The 10,852-nt window shown below is 34.4% G+C and overlaps 2 protein-coding genes across 2 annotated transcripts; one reads left to right on the top strand and one right to left on the bottom strand.

Moving 5' to 3' along the window:
* The first annotated feature begins 358 nt into the window (after positions 1–358).
* LOC135684511 (ankyrin repeat domain-containing protein 40-like) lies at positions 359–1,664 on the top strand. Its single transcript, XM_065200093.2, has one exon. The coding sequence runs from the start codon at positions 444–446 to the stop codon at positions 1,593–1,595; it is 1,152 nt and encodes a 383-aa protein (XP_065056165.2). The 5' UTR covers positions 359–443; the 3' UTR covers positions 1,596–1,664.
* A 571-nt stretch (positions 1,665–2,235) lies between these two features.
* On the bottom strand, positions 2,236–8,687 carry LOC135684512 (FUN14 domain-containing protein 1). The gene is made up of 5 exons (XM_089114985.1): positions 8,512–8,687; positions 8,025–8,154; positions 4,073–4,148; positions 3,453–3,587; positions 2,236–3,021 (listed from the first exon to the last, which is right to left on the bottom strand). The coding sequence occupies exons 1-5, from the start codon at positions 8,567–8,569 to the stop codon at positions 2,944–2,946; spliced, it is 477 nt and encodes a 158-aa protein (XP_088971111.1). The 5' UTR covers positions 8,570–8,687; the 3' UTR covers positions 2,236–2,943.
* Positions 8,688–10,852: the final 2,165 nt, after the last annotated feature.

Genomic DNA, 10,852 nt, shown 5'->3' with positions numbered 1-10,852 from the left:
TTATTACAGAGTATTGAAGTAGTTGATTAAATTCGTAGAAGTAGAAGTTTATAGTTTTTTTGCTTTATTGGGCTGGGGGGGGGGGTATAAGAGACATTTAAGCCATTCCAAGAAAACAGTTTATTCCAAGCATCTTTAATCCAAGCAGCCATAAATAAGATTTCAAACAGGTAACGAAAATTGTGATTTTTTGCTTCTCTGAAATTTGGCAGTCCTTTGTTTTCTCCGTCACCAAGCTACGAAATCTTAGGCATAGAATATTTATTTTCATTCTATTTTTCAAAAAAGAGTGAAAATGCCCATGAATTAAGTCCCTAAACCTCCCTTTGTCTATTTTGGTATCGAGGCTTCCCCAAAATGCTGCGACCGATAGAGTATTCACTTTGTGTTGGTGGCGCCTGTTGTTGTGTGTTAAACTTTGGAAGTATTCCTAGCGTTCAAACATGACAAGCAGCAGTGAATATGATAAATACCAGCAAAATGAAAAGCTGAGAGAAGACTGCTCCAATGGATACAGTCACGAAGTTTTGAAAGGCATAGAGGAAGGAGCTGAAGTGAATTCCCGAAACAAGGTGAACGGCTGGACAGCGCTGCATTGGGCTGCAAAACGAAATCACGACAATATAGTCATAATCTTGCTTAAACATGGCGCTAACGCAAATATTAAGAATATTAAAGGTGAGTTACCTGTTGATTTAACTTCAAGGGAAGACATAAAGCGCCTTTTGACTGCTGATATACAAAACGTTCTACAAGGACGCCGTGAACAGGAGAAGTCAGAATGTGGTGAAGGCCGCGAAGCGCAAAGTGGTGACTCTGTAAAATCTTCAGCGCCAGGTGCTGTGAGTTTTGTCCCTGGGTATTTGGCTAATCCTGTATTTCCGTACGCAGTTGCAACTGGCAACCCTATCATCACACAAGCAGTTGACAGAGGTGTTTCAAAAAGTGAACAATCAGTTCTTGTCCCTGGCTACATTGCAAACCCAGTGATAATGACTGCAAGAGCAAGTTCTGTTACAGTTGATTCAAAAGAGAATTCATCAGAAGAGAAAAAAGTAGAGCCGCCACTTCTGGTTCCAGGGTATATAGCAAATCCAGTTATACCATATGCAGTTGCCACAGGGAATCAGATGGCAGATGATAACACAAGTAAAAATAGCCAAGAGGCTGGCAATGAGAATCCAGTTAATTTTCAAGTAGCTGGAGACTTTAAGCAAATGTTTGTACCTCATGTTCAACAACTTGGTTCATTAGTTAATACATATGTTAACAGCATGAAGAGTCTAGAGAAACCAGTTGAATACAGACTGTACAATTCATGCAAAACCACGCCTGTTGCTACAGTGTTTATGAGCACCCCAGTTAGTGAACTTGTGTTGAAAGTTCGTGTTGCTGGAGCTGATGATTTCATCGAAGTAGAGTTAAATAACAAATTGCTAACATATGAAGAACTGTTAAATGTTTGTTGCAAAGAGCTTAATATCAACAGGTCACAGATAAGTAAACTGAGGAAGCTGCCAAATACTATTATAAGAAGAGACAAAGATGTTAAACGCCTGCATCCATTGCAAGAACTTGAAGTCCTTCTTCTTTAATTTCCATATTTTAAGTTTTTCCTGTAGCAAATGTTTTGTTCAAGGAATTAAAGTATATAAATCTATGCATACTAACTGAATATATCATTATGCCTTTTAGTGTTCAGAGAGCAAAAATCAGAGTTTCATTTGAGCATTTCTTTTATTTATCAATCATCATAAATATACAATCTTGAATAGCTGTAAATAAGGAACAAAAATGAAAAATACTATTGCATCAGTTAGTCCAATGAAAAGCCAGTTACTAAAAATATCTAATGAGAAAGTTTTTACATTTTAGCAATCAGAATAACATATTTAACAAACTTTAGCATGTCCTTGCTTATTGTTTTACAAATTAGTTTAAAACATTTTGCAATGAAACATTTGAAAAACTGAAAGAATTCTTCAGTAAAAATGAGAAAAATCAAGGAACCCACAAGGAAACAAATAGGTAACTGATTTACTAGGCATCTTTGAATTGCTTTGTTAAAATTTCAGTTTCTTTTACAATCTTTAACTGTATCAATATCTTGACTGTATTAATGACTCTATTTTCTTTTCTATTTAATTTTTCTCTTTGTGCTTTGTTCTTGGAGTCACTGTGCTGTGACAAAGGGTTACAGTAGGACCTCCAAGAAGCTTGAAAATGAGACAGGCCTTTCTAATCAGCTAAAATTTGATTTAATAGGAATTTCAATTGCTAAAAACGATACAGTCACAAAAACTGAAATTATGGAGAGGCCATTTAAAATTAGAAGATAAATGGGAAATGGACACTAACTTGCCTATTCTTTAAAGACACTACGCAAATCATCATTGACTCTAAGAGAGTGTTAAATTACACAGGGCCCTGCTCAAAAACAGGAAAATACCAGCAACAGAGAAAATTGTAGATAAGGGATACTAAATTTTTCTCATAGGACCCTCGCTCCAGATGACAGGTATTTCAAAATTATGTATATAAAATGAGGATGTGGCTATTCTATAATGAATTTACCCTTCTTATTTTAGACGAGATTGTATGTACCAGCAAATAGGGTGGGTCATTGTGAAAATGTACTTTCTTTCTGCTGTGACCTATAGGAATATTGTTTCATTGGAAATATTGTGTATACATACCAAAAGAGAACTATATCTTATTTGTCAATATACCAATGCCTTTGAATGTTAAGCTTTGCATTAAATAATTCAACATAAGGTTTATTCTACCATGTCTCGAAGTATCCACATAAATGTTGTTAACCACATTAACTTTACATTTTAAATAAACATCTTTCAGTTGCCTTCAGTCCAACTTGTCAACAACAATGATGCATGCTTTAAGCTGATTTTTCACTCATTTTCAAGTAATACAGACTACCATGCATTAAGTTGCCACACCAAGAAAAAATCCACCAAGAAAACCACCAACAGCCACCATATTTCTCGTAAAGAATTTTGTTCCCTGAGATGAGATAAAAATTTATAGACAAATTAGTTTTACTCAATAAAAAGTGTTCTCTGCGGCAAGTTTCAATCTGTAGTATTTTTATAGCAACTGCTGTTGGTTGTTTGCTGCTCAAATATTTCATGTATGGATGATAGAATATAACTGTTGATTAGATCATAGAATAAAGGAGAGGAAAAAATAACATGACCTGATCTTTTTTGAAACCTTGGCATGACCATGTTGAGATAGAGATAACTACATGCTGAAATTTAGTACTGTATGTCTATACCAATTGAGCCTTAGCAATAATACAGTAAAGATGACCACTTTTTTTGGTTGAGCATGTTGTGGTAGTTCTTAAAGAGAAACAATCAAAGAATGTGCTGCCATTTCAGATATTTCTGACAAATAAAATTGCAGTGATATGAGTAGGAGTTGAAATTTACCTGTTTCAGAAAGTTTTTTGTAGCTCTCTTATTCTGTCTGCCAGCAAGCTTTTTATGAATATTACTTTGTGCTTCCTTCATGTCTTTATCCAATCGGTCCCAATCTACTGTTATATAGCCAGCCTTGCTGCCAAACTGGAATACAACATTTTCAACTAAAAAACTTTTGGAAATAAGGAAAGATGCTTAGCATTATAGCAGGGGTAAGTTAAACTATTTTGTTGCAAGGGTGTTCTTTTATATTGAAACTGATATATTCTGGAAAGAAATCATCTTTGAAAGACTCCACTATGGTCAAAAATATTTTTTAAAAACCAGAAGAATAGTTGCCTAATTTCAACCTTTGAAAAATAACATGTTGGAAATGCTCTAGAAATACATTTCAATTTCAAGGTCAATCTGGAAAAATTCCAAACACATTGCTGGGTCAGCTTACTGAGGCCTGCCCAATGATAAAAAAACTAACAGTCAGGCACAACATCATGCTTGTAAGAACAATTAAAATTTGTGATTATCTCTTGGTGGCAAGATTTTGTCTTTTTTATTCAATAGCCGCCTAATAGGATATGTTATAAAACTGAACAGGCAATATAAGATTGAAAATGATTTTAAGGTCTTACATGAATTAAGAGTAGGCTTCCACCAAGTGCTGCAGCCATGGCTTTACCAACACGGCTAAATGCAAAGCCGGAGACCCTTTAAAGTGAAGGACATTTACTCAGCATAAAATTTATTCAGCATGTATTTTTGACTGTTGGATATACCTTGTGAGAAAAGAGGCATAACCTATGAACCAAGGTTTTGAGGTGATGTTTATATGTGGCTAAGCTTGTTTTTTTGACTGAGCTGGGTGATTTTACCGTAAAGTATCTATCACAGAATTCTCTTGGGTCAAGCAAGCAAGCAAGTCAGTCTGCTCTCTTAGAAGCCCTGTCTACCTAGCATTTGGTTCAACTTGGCACAATTAGGTTGATAAGTAGGAAGAAAATTTGTCATATGAACACACACAAGAAGGCTTGTTGTAAATGAGGTGATTTTAGTTCAAGTTTGAATGCATATGAATGGATCCAGGTCAGAGCAAAAAACATGTACATGTATGCATTATCTGTGAGATAAAAACAATTATTATTTAAAGCACCCTGAATATACAATGCCCACATCCAATGGCGTGGTGGCCGTTGGGGCCAGGGGGACATGCCCTCCAGCAACCAGAGGAATCAGGAAGCATCAAAGGCAATCCAAGTGTTTGTAAGGGGTGCCAAAAGCCCGTTGAAACAAATATGAATGTAAAAGTCTCAACTGTCCTTTTTGGCATAGTGATAGGGAAGACTTACAAATATTGCTTAGGATCTTCCTCCAGTCTAAATCAATGTTGAAATATTCCAGATGCAGTCTTCCAACGTCCCCAGAATGTTTTACTTTTCTGGTTGGCCAACAATAATGGCAGTCTTTGTAAAACCCTTGAAAAATCTTATGATTTTGGTCCAAAACTTTTAACGTGGTTTGCAGGTCCCTGATAGAGTTGAACCAATAGTGTAGTTCTCTAAGTCCCCGAAATCAATTGGTGCCCCCAAGCCAATTTTGATCCACCACACCACTGCCCACACCACTTATTTTGGAATAGCTTTTCACCGTATATGTTTTACTTCATTTATTGTTGTTTATTCTTCCTTTTTCTTCAAAATATTTCACAGTAGTCTAGCCACCCAAGTTCAAAGTTTGGTTAAAGTCATTAGACTATTCATATTTAAACAAATGTTTATTCTGTTAAGTCCACAACTTGCACAATGCTCTGTAAAGTTGGGCTCTTTGAGTGGTCAATTTTGACACTCCTTGAATACCTAAAAATGGCACCATGCAACTAAACAAACACAATGGTCAGGGTTTTTTTTACATATTTGAGATGATCTGAACTTAATTTTCAATGTATAATTATTTCTTCACAATTATCCACAATTGGTAAAAATTTCGACTATAATCTAAAAAGTCTAAGATCATTGCTACACACTGATCTTATCAATAAATGTTCAAGGTTTAATGTTAGATTTTACAAAAGGCAACCCTTTCTATTTTTAACATGTCTTGAATAAAATATAAGGTAACAGGTTTCTAAAAACGCTTAGCTGCATCAGAGAAGACTTAAATATCTGTGTAAAGGAAAGATGGGTGATCTAAAAACAAGTAGCCATTGAGGCATTATTGAGAGATTATCCTATCTTTTGTTAGCACAAACAGATGCATAATCTGATTTTTTTTCTTGATTTACTTCCAAGGAGACATTGGATTTTGCGTGCTGTGCCATTCACTAGATCTATATTTAGAGTTTTTGCTTCTTAAATGAACGCTTCTATCCTTTAACTAGTAGAAAAAAATAAGCATTACTGTTTCATTTTGTTGGGTGCATAATATATTATGCATCATGCTAATGAAGCACAAAAATATTTGATTGTAGAGCCACTGTCAATACAGCAGCAATCAAGCAATTGACATTTGAACACCAACCCTTAAATGTTGTAATCTTTGAACAATGTGTTGTGTGCATGCTATCATGAATTCTAGCCTGAAAACACCCAGGCTTGTGGTGGCATGTGAGATCTTTTTTGAGAAATTTGACGGTAACTACACCAGAAATTGCAAACACAACAATGCTGACCACAATAATTTTAATGAAATTTTCTTCCCTTAATTTATAGCATTGCTTATTTTAACAAAAAACGTGCTATATCTGGAGACTTGACTACCCAAGTATAAACTGACATTCAGCAAAATAATGGCATTTCAAGTACAGAAAAATGTTTGTTGTGTCAAAAGCAATTTTTCATAAGCTTCAATAATGAATCCTTAGCAGAGCTGTTGATGCTTTGGCATTTGTCTGGTTGTAATGGCCCTTTTTGCCTGTAAATCCGTGTGCCTGAGAGCCCTTTAGTTATCAAGCATGGTGGCTAGTTTATGTACCCTACTGGTCAGATGTTGATAATCCATAAAGACAATGCATAAAAGATAATGATTGACCATTATTAAATGTCACAAAAATCTAGATTTAAAGCATATCCAAGTCTAAAGAGGGGGCTGTGGAAGGGGGGAGGGGCGTAGTGAAATCTGCAAATCTCCAAATCTGCTATTTTTTATTGCATAATTGGCAAATCCGCCACTTTCATTAAATTAGTGATCAAAAATGAAAATATTGTTCACAACACTTAATGTTCCTCGGAAATTTTGGAGAGAAAGATGTCTGTTAGAGTCTTTGTGCTTGGGTTTGTTCACTGAAATGCCATAAAGCCTTAAAAAGTTGTGAACCTGTGCACAAATCTCTTATATCTATTTTTACAGCATAAAAAGTGCATGTTTGCCAATGTATGTTTTATTGCTGACAATAATTATTTCTATCAGGGATAAGTAGACCAAAATAACTGATTACCACAAAATACTTTTCTTTTGATACAAAAAAATTGATTAAACGGTTTTTTCATTTTATTTTGCCAAAGCATCCTTAAAACACATTTTTGAGAAACTTGTTGGCTTCAAAAACTAGATCATTTACTGGTTTGCCTTCTGAAGGTAGTCTTTTGATATTTTCTTCAGAGCAAATGAAATGATTCACATATGAACAAACATAAAATCAAGAGCATTGAACCATCCTTGCTTGAACCCTTTGGCTTCTCTACATCATCTCTTTCAAAATATTCATAGTTTGTTCATCTTTTTACATCATAAATTACATATTACAGTAAAAGCTTTGTATATTTCTCTTTTGAAAACATTTCACAAAGTTTATAAAGGCCGGGTTACACGATCACTTTTTACCATCACTTTTTTTTATATTGGACCAACATGCTGAAAAGTGATCGTGTAACATACTAAAATTCCCCGTTTTCGCTGCAGAATTTAATGCGCTCATCTGCTGTTAATCCTCTATCATTGGAAATTTTACTCTGAACAAAAGCAGAGTAAAATCGAGTTCATCACCTTTTTTCAAAGGCGCCAACAAATTCTTACGTCACATAATGTTTTGATGAGAAGGAATGGCCTAGAATATCGAGAAAATGAGAAAAAGACGTGAATTGTGCTCAGAAACATATCTATTAGCAGAAAACGAAATATGAATAATGATTTGGAGTAAATCGAAGTTCTAGAAATTGAATTCACATCTTTTTCTTCTCTTCTCAATATTCTAGGCTGTTCCCTTCCCATCAAAACATTATGTGACATAAGAATTTGTTGGCGCCTTTGAAAAAAGTGATGAACTTGATTTTACTCTGCTTTTGTTCAGAGTAAAATTTCCAATGATAGAGGATTACCAGCAGATAAGTGCATTAAATTCTGCAGCGTTAAATTGGACAATTTCAGTATGTTACACGATCACTTTTTAGCATGTTGGTCCAATATCAAAAAAAGTGATGGTAAAAAGTGATTGTGTAACCCGGCCTTAAGAGTTGTCTGAAATTTTTACATTTGATAAAATAACAGAGTAACGGTTATCAAAACTTTCAATAGCAATGCCCAATTACTCAAAATATTTTGTACTAAAAAAGCCTTGAAGTAGTTTCCCAAGAATAGCTTTAAAATGCCTACCAGCCAGAAGCTCCACCAACCAGTGCTTGAGTGTATGTTGGTTGTCTTGATAAATCAAGAGTTAGAACTTGTTGCATCAGACTTTTTGAAGGTCGAGAAATTTCAATTAATTCATCATATTCTTCCTCATCTAGAGACAAAAAAATTCTTATAACTTTCACTCTATTAAATTAAAGATGTGATATATATTTATGAAGTTGCATCGAAACAGTTGAAAAAATCTCTATTGCTTAGCGAATAAAAACAAAAGATGCAAAAACAATCACAGGCAGACAGGCCAATAAATAGGTGAATGTTGTTAGCCACGGGAAAATAGGTAAAATCTCTGTCAATGATTTATCCAGCCCCAGAATCTTTTAAAGAATACTTGTTTTGAGGCATTTCGTTTATCTTTTTATGCCTATAAAAAGTCAACTGCAAAAAGCAATTAGAATCATTGTTTGATTTCAAATAAACATTTAAATGAAAAAATAACATGATAACACACCTTCTTCGTCGCTTTCGCTGGTAGGCACAGAAACAGGTCTCTCCTCGAATTCTGTCATAGTACGAATTTTCTTTGAGTATGAAATATATTGGTTATTTAACCATTAGAAACACAAACATTCGGATCACTCATTCACCATTTTCAGCTTACCATCATTCTGTGCAACAACCACTGTCACCAGTCTCGTATGCAATTTTGAACTCGAGGATAACGTTGCGTCATTGTTTGTTTTTTGGTTGGTGTGCATGGCTGCTGGGGACAGTGGCGTGACGTAGAGTCACGTCGCCCCTTATGGAACGATTTCAGTAAAAATTGTTACCTCAGCTTTTTGGAACTTCCTAATAAAATAAAAGTACTACAAGCACATTCTTTGCTATATAATCTACATGCTTGTGTAAAGACAGGCCATTAGGCCATCCCCAAAACCCTTCGTAAACAGCGCTGCTGAAAACACTAGACCCACTCATCCTCTTTTAATTACTCGCTATAGATTGCCTTAGAACTTTACTTCTGAAACATAATCATCGAAATAAAATATTTTCGGAAATTCTATAATTCAAGGAATCTGTGAAAGATACCTTTCTCAAAACTTTAGGTAGAACATAAATTTGTGACACCATCTTAACTTAATTTAAACATCGATAAGTCCTCTTTCATGTTTGTCTATAATTTAGATAACCATTGGAAAGTTGCAGTAGGCTCAGCAGCAGATTACATATAGGGCTTAGGCCCCCGGCCCAGAACTTGACTGGCCTTAAATTTTGAGGCTAATTTTTTTGGATATTTCCAGCCAAAGAGTACTTGATAGGGAATCATTGCAATCACGTCGTATTGAGTGTACAGATCCTCCAACCTAGGATTATTTACAACCGGTAGTTTTTAAAATAAATTCCCATGAAATATTCGATTTTGGTCCATTCGCAAAAATTAATATCCACGAAATTTGCGAGAAACTTCAAATGGAATAAGTTAAGTTAAGAATTGTATTGGAGTTGTAAGTAAAAATTAAGCCCCTTGGAAATGTGGGAGGAGATATTCTCAAAAAAGGAAGTAAAACTTTATCCTTATCATCTATGATATATTAGATATAAAATTATCTATTTTATCTTCCTATTTTGAATAAAGTATTCTAAGGAAAGCCTTTTTTCAATGCGAATAAACTTTTTAAAAAATGTGAAAACGTCAGCTATAAAAAGATTGAGATGACAAAAACATTTATGTGCATTAGTTTGAGCGCTCAAATGCTCGTTGTACATTTTTGGAAAGCAATTCAAAATAACATTCTATGTTATAGTAAGAAGAAAATCATGATTTTGTCGCTAATGAAATGGTTGGTTGTATTTTCCTACTGTGGCCTGGTCACTTCTAATGACCAGAAAAACACCCGTGAGGGCGTTAATTGATATATTTTGTTGGTCATGGTTGATCTTTGTTACTATGCCCTTACATGTAGCTTGGTTACTTATGTACTAACTATAAAAGACATATAAAATTGAACATGAGAGTTTGATCGAAGTAATCCGTCATGATCTAAATTGCACCACGAGTAACAGCTTAGGAAATAAATCGAATAAAAGTCCAGAATAACATGGTGTCAACTTAAAGTGATGAAGTTTTGTTTTTCTCCCTTGGCCTAAATTTGGCACGAAAGGTCTATTGTTAACGGAAAATTTCCCAAAAACGTTGCCCAAAAAGAGAAATCAGTTGTTGGAAGAAATGAAACTGCCGGAAAATTTTTTGAGGATATGAGAAATAATGAATGGGCAGATTTGTTTTTTTAAAAGTATCAATAAGAAAGCTTAAAAGTTTTCTTGCATCGATAATCCATTCCTACTAAAAAGAAAAAAAATTAGACGTAATTATAAAATCTATTAAAACTCATTTTGACCAGCACAATTTGAAGTTTTTCATACCAAGAGCCTTTTCTGTCAAAAGCACTCTATTAACCGAAAAAGTTAAGATAAGATTTCACAGAACAATATCCCAGCTGTACCACGTTATTAATCTTATATTTTTAGTGTTGATCTTTAATGTTAATGTTTATATTAAACCGTTTTTCATTTATGTTTATCCCCATCTTAAGTTTGGTTATTTTAAAATCTAAGAAAGCTTCATTACGAGCTACACCAAAAAGGTTGTTGTCAACTATGTCATCTATGTCAACATTACAATAGACGAAACTATGAGACAAATCAATAAAAGAAAGTTTGAAAATATTGCCTTTGATTTTCCTCCAGCCAAGATTCATTTTAGATGTTGTTTGTTTGTTGGAGTTCCGCTTCTTCACCATTAGGTGTCGCTGCTTCTCAGGTCTTCAAAATTATTGCTCTTGTTAACTTCT

The sequence above is a fragment of the Rhopilema esculentum genome, chromosome 21, assembly GCF_057945365.1.
Source record: "Rhopilema esculentum isolate cy_ngs chromosome 21, ASM5794536v1, whole genome shotgun sequence".
NCBI classification, from domain to species: Eukaryota; Metazoa; Cnidaria; class Scyphozoa; order Rhizostomeae; family Rhizostomatidae; genus Rhopilema; species Rhopilema esculentum.
This window is presented reverse-complemented; position numbering and strand designations above follow the sequence as displayed.